Raw genomic sequence first — 18,000 nt, forward strand, 5'->3', positions numbered from 1 at the left:
CCCAGGGAGCCTGTGAGTGTACACCCACTGTGATTACTGCTGAGGGAATCCCTTCTTCCAGCACCGAGTTCTGGGCTGGGGACTCGCTGACCCACAACATAACAGAGAAGCCTGGGGAGCCCACATGCTGCTGCAGGACTGGGATGACACATTCCCCTCTGGGAATGGGGATGACAGAGCCATCTAAGCCAGGCTGGGCTCATGCTCCTGGGACAGTGCTGGCCAGACACAAACCTCGGTGCTGCTGTGCAGTGACTCTGGTCCTGCGGATGAGATGCTTCCACGTCCTCAGAAGCATTTGTCCCTCCATGGGGACCTTGGCTGAAATGTCCCTGCTGCAGAGGCAAGAGAGCCAAACACACTTAAAACACCCTGAACAGCCACAGTACTGCCAGAAAACATTTATTTTATGCACTCACCACCCCAAGGACTGGGGTCTCCCCCAGGCTGGGCTCACCCTGGTTTGTCAGTGTGCCTGTTGGGGCAGATGATGTGTTGCAGTCAGCTGGGAACACATCTGGAACACACAGGGGCTGGTCCCAGTAGTCCCAGCATCTGCACTGTGGGCTGGCCTACCTGCTTCAGCTGGGGAGCTGGGAGGATGCTCAGGCTTCCCCTGTGCCCGGAGGAGTCGGACGCAGTCCCAGGACCAGCTTCTCCTGGCACTTCCTGGCAACAAACTCCAGCTTGCTCCTTGCGAGCTCAGTGTCGTGGACCGAGATGTCGCGGTGCCAGACGGCGCGCACGGCGTGTGCCGACCAGGGGAGCAGCAGAATGCTAACAGCCTCCCCGGTCTCAGCCACCTCCTCCTCGCTGATGGCACGCAGGTGATCGCAGAGTTCAGCAGGGGATGGCCAGGCCCCCCGGACATTTACCATTACGATGTTGGTCTCCACTGCTGCCAGGTTAACAGAGCAGAGAGGCGAGTCCAGCACGTGGATGCCTGTGGGAGGCCTGGGTGGTGGGTGTGAGCCCAGTGTCTGGCTACCTGGGAGAGGCTACCTGCCCCAGCCCTGCCCCATGTCCTGGCTGAAGGGGGGCCCTTTACCCCCCCGTGTGGTACCAGGGTCATTGTGGGCACCACAATGAGGATGAGGATCCCAGCAGCATCCTCACCTGGCTGGAGACCCAGCATGACCACTGGGGGATGGTGCCTGAGCCAGCATTACCCCAGCAGTACCTGGCGGTGCTGGGCATGCCATTACCCGGCACACCGAGGGGCCCTGAGGTACCTTCTGCGAAGCGCCGGGCATTGTCGTGGTCTCTGTGCAGCGTGGCCTCCGCGCGCTGCAGCCCGAGGAGCGCAGCGGCCGCCAGCACTCCCGCCTGCCGCATCCCCCCGCCCAGCAGCTTCCGCACGCGCCAGGCCTCAGCGATGAACTCCCTGCGCCCTGCCAGCACTGCGCCGGCCGGGGCACCCAGGCCCTGCGGAGCCACCGGCGGGGTCACCCCAGCTGCCCCTCCTGGGGATGCGCCCAGCCTGCCAGGTGTGTTAGCACAACGCCTGCCAACAAGGGCCAAGCTCCAGCTTGCACTGCCTACCGCCGGCCCCGGGACTCTTCTCCACACAAGCACACCTTGGAGAAGCAGAGGGACACGGAGTCACAGTGCTGAGTGATCTGAGCAGGCTCCACGCCCTGGGCCACAGCCGCATTCATCAGCCGTGCGCCATCCATGTGCACCTGCAGCCCGTAGCGGTCAGCGAGCTCACGGACCTGGGGGGCAGAGGGGCAGCTGGTCTGGGATGGACCCCTAGGGCGTCTTGTCTACCATGAGCCTCACTGTGAGCTCCAGCATCCCCACAGTGTCAGTGTGCTGGGTCCAGCTGCCCACGTCAGGCAGGATTGTGCCAGCACTGTCCATGGGCTCCCACCTGCCTGAGGTAGGTGAGGGGCAGCACCCGGCCCCCTGCCGAGCTGTGTGTGTTCTCCAGGCAGATGAGCTCAGGGCGTGGGTGGTACCGGCTGCCATGGGCCTCACGGATGGTCAGCTCCAGCTGGTCTAGGTCAAAGGTGCCATCTGGCAGATCTGGCAGGGCTTGGGAATGGACACCGGCAACCTGCACCCAGGGCGGTAAGAGCATAGAGCCGACAGGGGACAGTGGTGGTGCAGGGGGGATCTGGTCCTCTGCCCCTCTGTCCCCTCCATCGGGTGTGCTCAGCCTGTACTCATGCACAGCTGTGGTTTCGAACAATCTGTGGGTCCTCTGCCTGGCCCAGTCCTGGCCGCCAGAGGAGGGCAGCACACGGCCGCCCTCCTGCCCCTGCCTGCACTGCCACCAGTGCCACCGTGCCTGCCCTCGGTACCCACCTGTGCGGCCCCACCATGCTCATAGACGTGCAGATGGGCGTTCTGGCCCAGGAACAGCTGAGCTCCCCTTTGCCGGCAGTGGCACATCACTAGGGGAAGAGAGGTTGTGAAGGAGGGGTGCCAAGGGCAGCACCCCACAGCTCTGCCCTGCTACCCTCCCACTGCCTCCACGGCAGCAGTGAGGTTCTCCCCCGGGGAAAGAAGAGCTTCTATGGCGACCCTGGCCCCAGCAACGCTCTCCCGGGGGAACGGGGCTCTGGGGACACGGGAGGCGCAGGGCTGTCCCGGCCCTCCACACGTCCCACGGGACGGGGGCTCCATTTGGCCCCGGAACGGGCCTGGGGGCGCGGGGCGCAGCGGGCGCAGCCCCGGACTCACCAGCAATAAGGTTGGCCATGGTGGCCGAGGGCACGAACAGAGCCGCCTCCGTCCCCATGGTCCCCGAGGCCCGGCGCTGCAGCTCTGCGGAGGGACACGGGAGTCCTGGAGGGCTGGCGCTGGGGGTCCCGGGGCGTCGGGAAAGTCCGTCCCCTCCGCCCACCGTTCACCGCCGGGTCCTCCCCGTAGTCGTCGTCGCCCACGGCGGCGCGGGCCATGGCGCGGCGCATCCCCGCGCACGGACGGGTTACCGTGTCGCTCCGCAGGTCCACGGCGCGCGGGGAAACCGCGACGGGGCGGGGGAACTCCGGAGGCTGCGACCCCCCAATCACCCCCCTGCGCCCCAGCAGCCAGCCCTGCCTCAGCACCGCCCGCATCGCCAGGACCGCCCCCCGCAAGGGCTCCCGGGCGGAGGCGGGATCGCCCGGCCCCTGCCCCGGGAATGGGGTAGGGACATGGGACCGTGGCGAGGGCAGTGGGCAGCAGTTCCTGCGTGGGCGCTACAGAGCCATCCCTCCATTCCTTCATCCCCCCCACTGTCCGCTCACCTCAGCCACAGTGGCGCCGGGTGACACGGGTGGGGGCCGCCCCAGCCCCGCAGTTTCCCGCGGCCCCTCGCTTTGCCAGGGGCCCCATCCTGGGCGCCAGGGGGGATCCGCGAGTCTTTCCATGGCAACGTTGTGCCGCTGCCAACAGGGCTGGCACGGGGTCACCTGGCTGCTGGGAACTGGCTGCAGCTCTGGCTGTGTCTGCCCTGGCAGCAGCCGGCACATCACCCGGTGGCACCAAAGGTGGGCTGGCACTGCACCGGTGCTGTGAGGTCTGTGGGCAGCTCCGCAGTTCTCAGCACCACCTGTCTGCTCTGGGGGGCCCAACCGGCCTTGGCAGAACTCTGCACTGCCCTGGAGCAGGAGGGCATGTGCCCAGTGCAGCAATGAGCCCCCCCCACCTTTCGCTGTCAGGCTGGACCAGCTGGGCCGTGCCTGCCTCGTGCTGTAAGTGGGGAGGGGGGCACAGCTCTGCAGAACCTGACACCTTCTCCTTGGCACTTGCAGGGCATCATCAGGGCAGGTGCATTCAGGTCCCCCCTTCGCCTCAGGGGCCCGTGCTACCCAGCCCTGCCCACCTGTGTATGTGCCACATTCCAGCCACCTGCACCATGGCTCCTGCCATGCTGATGCCTTCTATCTCCCTCCGCCCTGCCACAGCCTTGGCCCTCCCTAGATCCCACATCCTGAGCCTTGCAGCTGCCCCGCTGGCTGCCCTGCCTCTGCCTGCACCCCTGTCCATGGGGCCTCCTCCCTCATCGTCCCCCTGGCTGTCAATCCCGCAGATGAGTGAGCCATAAACAGTCCTTCACGAGACGTTTTTCACACACAGGGCCACATGTTAACAGTTTTTCTTTATTTACTGCCTCCATTTCCTCTTTGTTCCAGGAACTTGTCCTCCAACTTCAAGCTGCTCGTGATTAGGCAAAAAGGCCTCTAATCTCCCCGATCTGATTTACCGTCACTGAGAGCAGACGCTTCCCGTTACTGGCCCTGGACCTGGGAGCACGGACAGCTGAGCTGTGCCGGCTGCTGAGCCCAGCCGAGCCTCCCCAAAGCTGCCCCGCTGCACACACCGCCTTCCCGGCAGCTTCCTCTTCCAGTAAGAGCTGGGCAGCACAGCCGGTCACGTCACAGGTGAAGGGCTGGGGGGAAGAGCAGCTGTGGGGCCCTGAGCCAAGGACCCCTCCCCATGCCTGGGACGGCTGCCCTAGGGCAAGGCGGGCTTTGGAGCTGCTTTCTCTACTTGGAAGGGCTGGGTGGCTGGAGCATCCCTCAGCATTGCCTTCCAAGCCACTCACCCATCCACTCTTACAGCACCTGGTGGGGTGATTGGTGGCCCTGGGGTGCCCACAGTGGAGAGAGCTCCCATCCATCCTGGCTGTTCCTGTGCGTGGCCCCAGCAAATGCTGAGGGTTGAGAGAGCTGAGGGGCAGCTCAAGGCTCTGTGCTGTGCAGCCGCCCCAGCCCAGGCAGGATCTGCAGCCAAGCAGGGGCTCCACTGGGAGGTGGCCACATCCTCTGCAGGACCATGCAACATGGCTGGGTCTCCTCCACAGAGCCCCTTGTCCTTCAGCCCCGTACCTTTCTCTGGGTCTCTGGGCTGGGACCTCCCTCGGCGTTCTCCCCTCACTATGAGCACCCCCAGAGAGCTCCCCCATCTGCACGGGGCGCAGTAGGGCCACGGTGGGACTTGGTGGCCATATGTGGGGCAGCCAAGCTGAGGACACAGCAGTGTGGGCAGGGGGTGGGCAGTGCCAATGCCTGGCCAGTGGCTTGGCTGGCAGCTGGGGGCTTGCTGGGGGCTTGCCCAGGACCACACTGCACTGTGGCTCTGCAGCCACCACCTGCCCCCACCAGCTCCTGTGGTGGGCTGAGCCTCTGCTCCAGCCGTGCCTCCCCCAGGCTAAAATTAGCAGCTGAGGCCTGGCTGGGGAGCCGGGAGTGGAGCCCAGACCCCACCGCGGAGGATCAGGTTTCCCCCCCTCCCTGCCACAGGCCTGGCAGCCACTGGGGCTGATTCCCGGAGCTGGGCCCCCCCTGCCACCGGCCCCACCGGCAGCCCTGTCCCAGCCCTGCTGGGCCCAGCTGCTTTGCCCTGCACTGCAGGAGGCTCAAGAGGGGTTGTGGGGGGGCACAGTGCTGTACCTAACCAGACTGGGGCCAAGCCTCTGCCCCTGGCATACATGGCTACCCTGGAACAGGCTGGAAGTGAGCTCTATTCCCAGCCTCCCAGTAGAGCTGGTGGCTGCAAGGGGGGGCCTGTGGGGATGGGGCTGTCGGTGGCTCGGGTGGTGTCCTGGGGGTCTTGTGCCGGGTGCCCAGGGCTGGCTGAGGGCTGGGCAGTGACCCTGACATTCTCACCATGAACATCTGGATGGTCCCGGTCCCACCGGGGCCGGGGCAGCCGCCATCCATCACCCCTGAGGGGCCGGAGCTGCAGAGTCGAGCGGTTTCCCGCTACTGGGAATGGCAGGGCGATGCCCGGGAGCGCCGGTTCCAGGCTCAGCCGGGCCGGGTCGTGTCCCCACCCGCCGCAGTCCCGGTGTCGGTGACGTGTCCCGAGCTGCGGCCACCGTTCGCACACAGCACCGGCCAAGGTTCGGCCCGGGACAGAGCCCCGACGGGCAGAGTCCCGGGGCTGCCACGGCCGTACCCGGTGCGGGAGCCGCGGGCTGCCTCGGGGAGACTGGCGGAGCCCCGCGTGGTCCGGTGCCGGAGCCGGGGCCCGGTGGCCGCGCGGTCCCGGCCGGTGCCCCGTCCCCAGCCCGCGGGGCCGCGGGTGCCCCCCCCTCTGCCGGCAGCGACTTTTCCAGTAAAACCGCCGCAGAGATCCCGGCTTCCCGACAGGCCCGGCCTCCGCGCCGGGGGGGCGCCGGACGCCCTTAACCCTTCCCGGCCCGGCCGGCCCCGCGCTGCCCGCCCGACGGGCGACTGCGGGCCCGGGACCCGGGGCGGTTGCGCCCGCCCGGCCCGGCCCGGCGGCTCGGGGGACCTGCGGGGGACTCTGCCCGCCGAGTCCGGGGCGGCGATGGCTCCGCTCCCGAGAAACAGGGGCCCGGTGGTCCTGGGGGTCTCGGAGGCTCCAGTGCCGAGGCAGCCTGACCCGCGGCACCGGGAGCCGGTGCGAGAGACCCGACCCCTGCTCCGGGGGGCCTTTCGGCCTCAGCCCCGGCGGGGTCCAGCTGTACCGGGAAGGGCCCTCTTAGCCCCCCGTGACCCCAAACAGAGGGTTTCCCTTCTCAGGGTGCAACTGAACAGGGTCTGGACCCCTCCACAGGGCAGAGGGACCAACCCAAGGGCCAAAGAGCTGGAGAAGCGCTGGGAAAAAAGCCCCTCTGTGCTGTACCCCAGCGCGGGCTGGGGGTGGGCGCTGTGGGGATGGGGCGGCCGAGGGGTCCCTGGGAGAGCCCAGGTGCTGGGGCAGCTCTGGGGGCACTCTGGGAGAGTGCTGGTGGCAATGACGGCTCAGGGCTAGTGGCTGTACCAGCTCCACAGCCCTGCCCAGCGCTCCGTGGGGACACTCCGGACGGGTGGGCAGAGCTGGGGCTGCCCGGGCAGGGAGGCTCCGTGCTGAGAGCTGTGCAGAGTAGTCCCCGCTGTGCCCTGCCTGCCGCCAGCTGCTGCACTGGCTGAGCCAGGGCTGAGGTAAGTGCTGTAATTGTTTTCTCTGTGGCCCGAAATGAATAATTGAGAGGTCTTTGAGGAGAATTAATTAGCCCGTTTATTGGCAGTAAATGCTTTTCTCCAGATGATGAAATAGATCCTGAGCCACACGTGGGGCAGGCGGATGCAGGTCGTTGAGGCTGCTCCGGAGCTTGTGGGTGCCAGCCCGCAGGCCAGGCATGCTGGTGCCCTGTGCCTGCTGTGGGCTCCCATGGCCTCCCAGCAGTCCTGCATGCCCAGAACTCACTGCAAGCCCGGCCAGCAGAACCCAGTGTGGGTGGGAGCACAGGGCACGAAGGGGTGAGCAGGGTCCTGTGGCATTGTGGGAGCCCTCTGCCTCTATCGTGCCCATGTGGCTTCCTGCTCCCCCCAGCTCACATCCCATCCTGGGGGCTCCCTCCCTGTGCAGACCCTGCTGGGTCCCCTTGTGTCTCCTTCCTTGTGGCTGCCAGGGTGGTGCAAGCTTGGGGCTTGTGACCTGCACCTCCTCCTCCTCACCTCCTCTTTCTCCTCCTCCCTTGGGCATGAGGTGAAGGGTCCTGGACAGCCAGAAATGCTTAAACAAGGATTTCCTTGTTGCTGCACGAGCTGTTTGCCTTCTCCCAGGCCAGCCGTTAATGAGGTTTGGCAGGAGGCACTGTCAGCCCCAGCCATTGGATTTCTATAAATCAGCCTGGAGCTGATGCTTGCAGCTAGGATGGAACTGCTTGGCTTTGGTGCATGGGACTGCAGCCTGTGGGTCGTGGGAGACCCTCTGGGAGTGGAACATCCTGGCAGGGTGGAGAAGGGCAGAGGCTGAGGGGGCCAAAGAGGACAAGGGGGCTGTGGCTGCTTCCCAGCAGACAGGTCAGAGTGTCTGCTTCCAGGAATGGTGGAAAATGTAAAGCAAAAAACACAGCAGCTTCCCACAGCTGAGGTGCTGCTGTGTCCTGATCTTTCCCACATTCCCACTTCCCTTCCCCAGACCTGGAGAGGCTGTTGGGTTGTCAGAACTGGGATGGGGATGGCTTTGCCCCCCTGCCTGCCTTGCTTTGGAGTGGGGAGAGTGGCTGTGGCCATGCGTCCCCGGGCAACCTTAGATGTGCAAAGTGGGGCAGGTAAATCGCCCAGGCCCCCAGGAAGCATTGTTGCAGCTGGGGCTGGTGGTCACTGCTGCAGCTGGGGCTGGTGGTCACTGCTGCAGCTGGCCCCTGCCGGGAAGCAATGCTATAGTGGCAGGGCTGGCATGGGGGCCCTTTGCACTGAAGCCGCCGTGGCAGATGTGCTGGCTGCTGCTGGTACAGGGACGCTGCCAGGGCTGCAGGTCCTGTGGAGTGCCAGGCTACTGCTTCCCACAGGGACACAGGCTGTTCCCAGCCAGCAGTCTTGCTGGGATGTCCAGAGTGGGGCAGGGGACAGGTTCCCATCAAGAAGGGCTTCCTGGGAACGGATGCTCAGGCATTCTGCTCCCGGCAGTCCTGTGTACAGGAAAGGAGGCTCTGGGAAGCAGGACCCTTATCTCTGGTTTTCCACAGCCATGTGTTCCCCTCGCTGTTGTGGGGCCGTGGGCAGCTGGGCTTTGCTCTCCTCATCGGTGGGACAGTTTGTTTGGGAACTGGCACAGCCTGTCTGTGCTGTGCCAGGTTGGGGGGAGCAGCAAGTCTCAAAGGTGACGTTTTAGTTCCTGCTCTGATTGTGCTTCCCCCTTATTCAGAAACCCCTCTGCTCTTGCTTGGAAAGAGAGTTTCTGCAGTGTGTGGAAAACAAGAGAATCCCCAGCCCCAGCATGGCTCCAATTCACTGCTGGCTGCTGGAAAAGCTTCAGCCTCCCTGCTAGTAGCCTGGCCAATGGTGGGGCAGCCTCCAGGTCAGGGGTGTCCCTCCAGGTCAGCAGTTTCCCCACACAGTGACCCCGCAGGAGGACAGCACTAGGATAATGGTGGGGGCAGTGAGCAGGGTTTGGCAGGAGCTGCTCCTCTGTCTGCAGCTGCACACTTCCACCCTGCCAGTATTCCCTACTCTGCTCCCGTTAGCCTGGGCTACTGCCAGGCCTACCTGGGGTGGGATGTGCCCAGTCAGAGAGGGAAGATGCTGCTGCTAAGGCAGAGCCTTCCTCTTAGAGTTGTGACTGGAATCTGCCACTTCCCCTCTGTCTGGACCCATCTGTGGGTGTGAGTGCAGCTGGAGGCTCTGAACCGCAGCCGATCCCCGCAGCAGCAGCAGTGTGGTGCTGAGCGTGGGCAGCACTGGGGAGCCCTCAGGCTCCCAGGGACCCACTCATGGCTGGGGCAGCTGTGGATGGCACCCGAGTGCACAGCTCTGTGAGTGGGCACCTGCACCGCGCTGGGAACCCGGGTCGGTTCTGGCCCTGTCACTGCTCTGTCAGCCCCAGGGCCCTGCTCCGTGCCGTGGGCAGGGTCTCTCTGTGCCAAGGTGCCTGTGCCCACACCTCTCGGCAGCTGCTGCAGCTGCAAGGCTGGGGCTGGGAACAGGAACCCCGGCGGGAGGTTGTGCAAGGAGGGGGGACCCGGGAGGGCACGGCCAGTGTTGAAATTCCACACTCTTACAGAAAAGCCCCCGGGCAGAATTCCTGACAGGGGTGATTCATCCCCCACTGGAAGTGATGACTTTGCCTCTCCAGTAAACACTACTCAGCCTAGCAGGGTGCCACTGCGCCCTCCTGTCACCCACTGGTGGGATGACCCTGCTGAGGAGGGCTGGGGTGGTGGGTGGGTGGGAACCTCTGGGCAGCAGAGAGATGGGTGCCGAGGGCAGAACTGAATCCCTGGCTCCCTGCCCCAGCGGCTGTCCAAACCTGGTGCAGAGCAGTGCTGCTGCCAGGTGCTTTGGGGGGCCCGTCCCTGCGGGTGAGGGCACACGGGACAGCCCTTTCCAGGAAGCATGTGAGGGCAGACAGGCTGCGGAGTTCCCGACAGCAGCTCTGGTTTTAATAACAGCAAATCAATGGATGCCCGATTCCGGCCAGAGCAAACTCTTGTGCTTCCTCCCCGGCCTCCCCCACTGGCGGCTTCCCTGCAGGGCAGAATGACCCAGGTGGGAGCCCCAGCCTTGGCCGCTGCACGTGGGGCTCCAAATGCTGATGGCCTGTGCCTGCCCGTGCTGCCTGCTGCACCCTGTCCAAGTGTGCTGCCTCCACCCAGCCTCACTGTAGGGAGGGGAGGTTGGGGGTCCTCGGTGCCCCTGCCCTCCCTGCTGTGCCCAAGCCCCATGGAGGTGATGCCTGTGGGGCTGCTCTGTGGCAGGGCACTCCCAGATGCTCCAGCCACTCGTTTCCCCAGCCCCGCGCTGTGATTCCGCCTCCTCCCCATGGGTTTGCACAAATCTCCCGCTCGCTTTGTGCTTGTTTTGAGAACAGATTAGTCATGGCTCTGAGCTGGCTTCCAGCAAATGCACAACAGCACCATGGAAAAACGAGAACAGCAAAGTGATGACTCAGCAGGGCTCCTGCTCCGTCCCTGGGGTGCCAACTGTCCCTGCTCCCGATGGCCCCGGGCATTGGTGGGACCACCCAGGGATGTGGCAGCCTGGCCAGGGCGGGTGGTCAATGGCGGGAAAGAGTCAGGGGCAGCGCCTGCCTGGAAGCTGCAGTGGTGGTGTCAGGGTGGGACATCAGGTCCCTGAGGGTGACGGACCCTTGGGTAGAGCCTCCTCCCCTTCCCCTGCCCCCTCCTGCACCTGGTGGGGGGGGGCTACCCTCTGGCCTGCTGGCACCTTGCTGCCCTGAACCCCCACTGCACAAGTGGCCAGAGCATCACGCTGCTGGCAGCTCCAGCTCAGTGCCCAGCAAGGCTGGTGGGTGCTGGAGTTGCTGCAATGATGGGTGGCTGCCAGGACCCCGCGACAGACTGGGGATCCCCGGCTGTGTGGGCTCAGCAGTCAACCCTGGGCACCGGGGCCTCCCAGCCAGCACCTGCACGCCAGGGCCGTGCTAGTGACGGGAACTCCTGGGGCGGGCCCTTACCGTACCTCACACCTCGCTCTGCAGCCCTTCCCTGCCCTGCCTTGGCCGGCTGCCTGGCAGCACAGAGCGCTGCCAAGCCTCCCTGCCAGGTGGCTTATTGTGATCCCATGGCACTGGACACCAACTGGTGTTGGCTGCCAAGGATGAACAATGTAATTGCTAGAATTACTGTAAAGTGCTCCTATTCCCACTCATTAAATGCTGAGACAGGGCCCCTGGGTCCTTCTAGGGAATGTCTGCTCCAGCTGTGCCCTCCACCAGCCACACGCCCCATCCTCACCCACGTAGCACTACTGGTGCCCATTGCCTCCCACCTGACTGGCGCGGGCTGGGGTTGTTCTCTGCTGATGGCCCCTGGAGCCATGGGACAGGCAGAGCCCACCAGGCTGGGGGGACATTCAAGCCCCCCCAACACCGTGCACTGGAGAGAAGGTGGCAGGTGAGGAAGGCAGGGCTGGACTGCAGACACAGCCATGTGTGTGGCACTGCCATCACCGGTTCCTGTGCTGAGGCTGAGGCCAGGGCTGATGTGAGGCCAAGGGATGGTCCAGGGCTGGGGTTTGGCACCTGCCCATAGCTGTTCTGCTCGGGTCATCTGAGAACTCTGTGCTGTGCTGGGCAAGCACACCCCAGGCAGCTGGCAGGCTGCTGCCAGCACACCCGCGGGGACTCCCGTGCCGTGCCACGTGCTCAGCAGTGACCGCAGTCGGTGGTCGGCACCTCCCCGCTCCCTGTGAGTGTGGGGGCAAGAGCAGTGAGGCTCTGGGCACGAGTCCCTGCGGGGCAGCAGAGACCTGGGGCTTGGGGGCCCCGGGCAGCGCAGCTCACGGAGCTGCTGATGGAAGGAGTGAGGAATCCACAGCTGCTGGCTCTCTAGTGCTGGCTGTGTGTCTGGCTGGGGAAGCAGCAACAGAGTGGAGTTTCCATGGGGATGTACACAGCCTGCTGGGCTCGACTGAATCCTGAAATACTCCCAGGCCTGGACACGGGGTCCTGCTGCTGCCCCCTGCTCCCCATCTGCTCTCAGCTCTGCCTGGCCCTGGGAGAGTCAGGGCCAGGCCAGCCCCCAGGGCTCCCCCAGCCACCAAGGCTCTGGGGCAGGTCACCATCAGCTGAGCTGCTGCTGGGACAGGTACTTAGAGCGGCACAGCATCTGGGCAGAGGCCCAGGAGGAGGGCCAGTTGTGGAACTGCAGGGCTCCAGGAACATCAGGCTGCAGTCCTGCTCCTCCTCCAGCCCAAACAGCTGTTACCTGGCCCAAGCCCGCAGCTGGAGCCACCAGTGCCAGCCCCGGGCTGTGCCGTAGAGGCCATGCTTGTGCTTCCCAGCAGCAAGACAGGAGCAGATGTCCCAGTCCCTGTTCCCAACCATCCCTGTGGCCCTGGCCTGTGGAGGAATTGCCACGTAAGGAGCAGGTGGTGCCATTTACAGTAAGTCCTCAGCTGCTGCACAGCCCTTTCCTGCATCCTACTGGGAAACGTGGCAGCAGATGTGGGAATGTCCTGGTGCTGTGGAGCCGAGCGGGAGGAAGTGCATGAGGGGAGTGCTGCGAGGTCTGGGTGTTTGTGGTGACCTCCCTGCCTGGCTCTGCTGCCCTAGCGCTCACCAGTGTTGCTGCCCACTGCTGCCTTCCTCAGGGTCCCAGTGCAGGGCTGGGGAATCCTCGTGAGTCCATCCTGCTTCCCTGTGCCTGGCTGGGTTTTGCCTCATGGCTGGGTTTTGCCTCATGACTGGGTTTTGCCTCATGGCTGGGGCACTGGCAACAGAGCCGTGGTGTTGGCTGAGCCCTCCACTGCTGCACTGCCTGCCATGCCGGGACCGGCTGCCCACGGCAACTGCTGGCTGTGGTGGTTTCCTGTTTTGGATCTGCAGAGGCTGGTACACACCAGAGCAGGTTTCCTGCACCCCTGACCCCATAGGGTTCAGGTTCACCATTCCAGCAGATACTTCCTTTTTGTGTCAGTAATGAGCCAGCAGTGTGATGGGAAGCATCAGTGGCTGCCCAGCACCCCATGGGGAGGCCAGGCTGAGGCAGGATAAGGGGTTCCAGAGGTTGTGGGGCAGCTGCCTGTCACTTCCTGACCACTCTCCTGTGCCCCAGCACCTCGTCAGGCTCTCTTTGAGCCTGGTGATCTCACCGTCATGGGCACCATCACAGTGTGGAGGAGGTGATGGCACGGGGGACAGGCTGCACTTACAGATGCACTGAGTTCTGCAGCTGTAAGAGAGACCCAGGATGTGGGGATCTACAGGACCCTGATATCCCAGCCCTGCTTCTGGAGCCCTGCCCAATTCCCATCTGGCTCCTGGCACTGCCACCCAGTGACAGGGTCTGATCACCCTGTGAACACTTTCCCCCTCCAGAAACCCTCCCAGGGGTGAGCTGAGCTGTGCCAGCCGTGCTGCGGGGCAGAGGGGAACTGGCTGTGGGACACACTTGATCAGCTGCTTACGAAATGTGGGGCCAAGTCCGCTTGGCTGCTCCGGAGCAGGCGAGAGGTTTGTGAAACCTTGGGCAGGGATTTGCCCGGCAGCTGCCATGTCACTCCTACTGCGAGCTTGGCTTTATTCCAAGAAACCCGTGGGGCTGGGCTTCCCGGACTCTCAGCATGGTTGCAGCACTGTGAGGGAAGCGGCCCTTGGATGGGGGTACCAGGGCCCTTCTGGGAAGTGGAGGAGCCAGGGCTGTTCCCACAGGGATGGCAAGGCTGGGGTCTGGTTGGAGGTCCTGGGCAGGGGCACTGTGGGCAGCCTGGCTGCCCTCTCTGGGGTCAGCTTCCCACTGCCCCACCATGGGGTTCTGTGAAGCCCTTGCCTGCTGGAGGGGCTGAGGGTGCTCATAACCTCCCAGGGCCCTGGTTCCCCCTCCCCTTCTGCACCTTGTCGTGTCCAGGAGCAGTGATGCTCCTGCTGGCTGGGGGATGCTGTGCCCACAGCGCTGCCCCCACCCTGTCCCTGGCACAGGGCTGGGAGTCACCGGTGCTCCTGGGAGCCCTGACATCGGGGATGTGCCTCAGCAGGGCCTGGCGGGCGGCCACCCGTGCGCGTGGACATTCCTTGCATAGTTGCAGCGGGTGGCCAGGCAGGCCTAGCGCTTCCTGGCAGCCTGTGTGCCATGCTCCCGCAGAGCAGCACCAAAATAGTCACTGGGACCGTGCCATGCCCACAGCCTGAGGCAGCACACTCACCATCCCTCTGCTCTGGGGTGATCCCTAAGGAAAGCCTTTTCCCAGCAGCTGGGGTTCCCCAGAGGGAGAGCACAGTGCACGATGCCAGGCATGATGCCCACAGTGCAGGGCTGTGGGTGCCAGAGGGGCCGGGATGCACAGGGCGCCTGGGCACAGCCTGCTTGTCACAGCCAGGGGCTCTGGGAAGGTTGCGATGGGCTGACCCCCTCCCAGGGGATCACTCACATCCATGGATGCAGCTCTCCAGCTGGGCACTGCGCTGCACACCAATGAAACGGAGCTGCAGGTTTATTCCCACACCCAATTCATACCCTCAAGGAGCCAGGCGCTCCTGGGGGCCAGGAGATCCCTGTGGGCATCCTCTCCCTCCTCCTCCTCCTCCTCCTCCTCTCATACCCTTCCTTGGGCATCTGTGCCTGGCTCAGGGCTAGGGGTCTGCACAGGACAGAGCTGGAGATGAGCAGGACCTGGGCACCCCGTGTCCTGAGCCTGCCGTGCTCCCAGCGGAAGCACCACATACCCCTCCTAACTGTGCCTCTCCATGTCCTATTCCTCACCCTGGCCGTGCCAAAGCAGGGCTGGGGGCAGGCACGACTCGAGTGCTGCACAGGGGCTATGCCACCACCTCGGCCCTTCCGTACCCAGGGCCATGGGCTGTGTCCCGCCACCAAGGGACTGTGTGGCTACACCACGGGCACGAGCCGGGAGTGGCTCCTGTCCCCACGGCTCGGCTCAGACATACCTGAGTGCTGGGGCAGTGCTTACGCAGACACAGGGGCTGAGTCACTGCGGCGGGATCACCCGGCACGGACAGCGGCTCCAGGAAACGGCGCTTACGTGATGTAAACACATCCCGGCATTGTGCCGGGGCCCAGTGGCCCCGGGGGTGCAAGAGAGAAATCAAACCAGATCTGAGGTTTTTCATTAAAAAATAGTGCTCTTTATTATAAATTATGGAAACATTTCCTTTCTAAATATAAATATAAATATGTGCAAAGTTTCATCTGAGTTTGGTTTTGGTTGAATTTTCAAGCATGGTTTTGCTCAGCCCTCAAGGCTGGAGGTGAAGATGGAATCTTTATAAAAGACAGTGATTCACGTTGGCCTGTAAACATCCCTTCAGTTAAAAAAAATAATAAAAATTAAAAAAAAAAAGCGAGAAAAATCCAACCACTTCTCTGGGTGGATGCAGAAAAGCACTCATGAGACGACATGCTCCAGGGGATCCTCCCACCACGTTCCCGTGGGAATCAGTGCCCCATGGAGCAGCGTGGCTGGGGTCTGTGGGAGCGGCTGAGCAGAGGTGGGGTGCAACTCCTGGTAGTAAGGGCCCGGGGTCCCCGGGGTGCTCCTTGCAGACACAGTCATGTGGGACTCAGCAGCGTTGGGATGTGCCACTTCCCCTCTGGCTTCACAGCACATCAGCAGGACTTTCACCACGCAGCGCCACCAAATGATGTGCAGTAACCCAGATTGCGGGACAGGGAGAATATTAAGGCTTAGTCCCCTGGGAAATGGCAACGAGGGAACAAAGGCAGCAACCTCCAAGTCTGGGGCCTGATGTGAAAAGAGCTTCCACCCACAAGGAGGCAGTAAGAGGTAAAGTACAGTATGGGCAAAAAACACCTTCCCCTTAAAACCGAGGAAAAGCGAACAGGCACTCCTGGGCTCCAGTGCTTTCAGTTCCTGGGGGCGGAAGGGGCTCTCACCAGGACATCCCCAGGATGGGGCTGCCGAAGTGCTCGTTCCTCTGTGTCATGGGAGCCATCCTGGCTGCCCAAGCCCACAGGAGCTTTGCCAATGGGCTCACTGTAACATCCACAGTCCATCTGGAGCCATCCCCCTTCCCTGTGCAGAGAGGGTGTCGTGCTTCCTTGGGGGTCCCCCCAGCACCAAAGGTGGCCAGCTGTGCTGGCCACAGCCCTGGCCCCACAGTGGCTTTCCTCAGTCCCCCTCATCTCCTTCCCAGAGGGAGAGGCTCAGCGTGCCCTGTGAGCTCCCACGCTGGTGGGGCATTGTGCCTGTCCCTTGCTCTTGTGCTTGTAGCGTGTGACCTTGCTCTGCCAGCCCCTTAAAGGGGGGCATCATACTGGTCCAGGAACTCCTTGATGGGGGCTGGCAGCTGAGTCATCTTTTCATAGGAGTCCAGGTGCCCGTTGACGGTCTTGCGGCAGAGGTGCTGCAGGGTGGAGACGCTAGAGGAGAGCGGGCGGCTCAGCACCAGGGGGATCTTCTCACCACCTGAGTAGATGTAGTAGGTGCGCTTGGGGTGCAGGGCCCCCCCCGACTGCTCAGGGACGGCGCAGGGCGCGGGTGGCATGTAGTGATGGACCAGCTTGAGCACACAGTCAAAGCGGGGCACGGGCTGGCTGCTGTGGGGGTCGCTCTGCAGAGAGAAGCTGCCACCCTCACACTGGATGCGCAGGTTCTTGGTGCCTGACTCCGTCTTGACGCTGAGGGTGAAGAAGTGCCGCTGGTCTGAGCTGTCCCTGATGAGGAAGGTGCCGGCTGGCTCGGTGCTCAGCAGTAGGTTGGCCTCGCCACCCGTCACTGTGCTCCAGTAGAAGCCACTCTCCTGCAGCTTGCGCACGGTGTTCACCACCAGCTGGTACTCGCTCTTGGAGCTGAACGTCTTGAGGCGCAGGCTGGTGTCGAGGGGGTGGCTCATCCCGGCAGCGGGGAACTTGCTGTGGGTGACCATGGCGCAGGGAGCCAGCTTCGCGTGCTTGGGGTGCTGCTGCCAGCAGCAGCCGCTGCTACACCATCACCTGCGGCAGAGACAGCGGTGAGCCACGGCACCTCCGTCCCCGACTCTCTCTTCCCTAGAACATATGTACCCTCGGTCCCTGGCTCTTGTCCCCCAGCATCTCCGATTCTCCCTTTCCACGGCACCGGCACCACCGGTCCCCGTCTCTCCTTTCCCGGGGGCGCCGGCAGCTCCCGTCCCCGGCTCTCCGCTAGCCGGGGGCACCGCTTCTGCCGGTCTTCTGCTCTCACTTTCCGGGAGACATCGCTACCTCCGGCCACCAGCTATCGCCCCGCTGGGGCACCAGCATCCCCGGTGATCCCCTTCTCTGGGCAGCAGCGGCAACCCCGGTCCCCGGCTGTCCGTTCCCAGTAGCACAGGCAGCCCCGGCCCCGGCTGTTGCCCCGCCGGAGCGCGAGCATCCCCTGCTATCCCCCTTCCCTGGGCAGAACCGGCATTCCCGGTCCCCGGCGATCGCCTCCCCGGAGGTACCGGCTTCCCCGGCGGCGGGCTGTCCCCCCTCCTTCTCCAGGACCCTGTCCCTTCCCGTCCCTCCCGGGGCCGTACCTGGGGCGCGGGAGCCGGTCCGGCGGCGGAGCGAGGCCGGTGCGCGGCGGCAGAGCTGCTGGGGTGGCCCGGGGAGGCCTCTTATAGAGGGCGCAGCGCCCGCCCTCGGGTTCCTGGAACTGCGCGGCTTCTTGTAACGCGGCGGCGCCGCCCGCGCCCCGCCCGGCCCGGCCCGGCCCCCCGGCGCCCCGCCAGCCCCTGCTCCGCCAGCCTCGGCCTCGCCGGCCCCCGGCCCGGCCCCGCCAGCCCATTCCGGGCAGGGCGGCCGCCCCCGCCCCTCCGCGCCCTGCTCTGCGGAGAAAGGGAGAGCCCCGGCCCGCCCGCCCTCCCCCCGGGGGCCCCCGCTACCCCCCGCCTCTTCTGGGGCGCCAGGACCCTGGCCCCGGAGAGGGGTTTGGGCTCGGCTGACGGGGGGTACAGCGGATGGGGATACAGGGGAGGGGGCGGTGACCCCGGGGGGTGAGGACAGCGAGGGGAGACACCGGGACGGGAGCTGCCGCCGTGCTGTGGGGCAGCGGGTCTCACGTCCCCACATCGCCAGCCCTCATTTCCAGGCCAGCGTGCCGGGCTGCCGCCGGTGTCGGCCGCGCTCCCCGGGGGACCCGCGGGGCAACACGGGGAAATCCGCTCCCGGGG

General features: G+C 64.5%; 3 protein-coding genes across 4 annotated transcripts; 1 reads left to right on the plus strand and 2 right to left on the minus strand.

The window, feature by feature from the left end:
* Positions 1-9: 9 nt before the first annotated feature.
* LOC114060369 (probable low-specificity L-threonine aldolase 2) lies at positions 10-2,985 on the minus strand. Of its 2 annotated transcripts, none has more exons than XM_027889833.1 (8): positions 2,852-2,985; positions 2,689-2,772; positions 2,311-2,399; positions 1,874-2,059; positions 1,578-1,715; positions 1,233-1,425; positions 577-943; positions 10-335 (listed from the first exon to the last, which is right to left on the minus strand). In XM_027889833.1, the coding sequence occupies exons 1-7, from the start codon at positions 2,916-2,918 to the stop codon at positions 606-608; spliced, it is 1,095 nt and encodes a 364-aa protein (XP_027745634.1). In that variant the 5' UTR covers positions 2,919-2,985; the 3' UTR covers positions 10-335; positions 577-605. The 2 variants fall into 2 exon arrangements, with proteins under 2 accessions (XP_027745634.1, XP_027745633.1); XM_027889832.1 differs by lacking the exon at positions 10-335 and adding an exon at positions 382-475.
* Positions 2,986-5,601: 2,616 nt separating this feature from the next.
* Positions 5,602-6,714, plus strand: LOC114060347 (translation initiation factor IF-2-like). The gene has a single exon (XM_027889797.1). The coding sequence runs from the start codon at positions 5,602-5,604 to the stop codon at positions 6,712-6,714; it is 1,113 nt and encodes a 370-aa protein (XP_027745598.1).
* An 8,254-nt stretch (positions 6,715-14,968) lies between these two features.
* On the minus strand, positions 14,969-17,419 carry SOCS3 (suppressor of cytokine signaling 3). The gene is made up of 2 exons (XM_027889829.1): positions 17,365-17,419; positions 14,969-16,819 (listed from the first exon to the last, which is right to left on the minus strand). The coding sequence occupies exon 2, from the start codon at positions 16,750-16,752 to the stop codon at positions 16,123-16,125; it is 630 nt and encodes a 209-aa protein (XP_027745630.1). The 5' UTR covers positions 16,753-16,819; positions 17,365-17,419; the 3' UTR covers positions 14,969-16,122.
* Between the last annotated feature and the right edge of the window lie 581 nt (positions 17,420-18,000).

This window comes from Empidonax traillii, unplaced genomic scaffold, assembly GCF_003031625.1.
Source record: "Empidonax traillii isolate 1590-97213 ecotype Southwest subspecies unplaced genomic scaffold, ASM303162v1 scaffold272:size679582, whole genome shotgun sequence".
Lineage (NCBI taxonomy): Eukaryota > Metazoa > Chordata > Aves > Passeriformes > Tyrannidae > Empidonax > Empidonax traillii.

What these genes read in the sequence shown, in the direction of transcription:
- LOC114060369 (XM_027889833.1), bottom strand. Translation starts at nt 2,918, where the DNA reads ATGCGCCGCGCCATGGCCCGCGCCGCCGTGGGCGACGACGACTACGGG. An exon ending in GGAGGACCCGGCGGTGAACG is followed by an intron (nt 2,773 to 2,851) that starts GTGGGCGGAGGG and finishes GTCCCTCCGCAG; the next exon opens with AGCTGCAGCGCCGGGCCTCG. An exon ending in TGCCCGGCGCTTCGCAGAAG is followed by an intron (nt 944 to 1,232) that starts GTACCTCAGGGC and finishes GGCCTCCCACAG; the next exon opens with GCATCCACGTGCTGGACTCG.
- LOC114060347 (XM_027889797.1), top strand. Translation starts at nt 5,602, where the DNA reads ATGAACATCTGGATGGTCCCGGTCCCACCGGGGCCGGGGCAGCCGCCA.
- SOCS3 (XM_027889829.1), bottom strand. Translation starts at nt 16,752, where the DNA reads ATGGTCACCCACAGCAAGTTCCCCGCTGCCGGGATGAGCCACCCCCTC.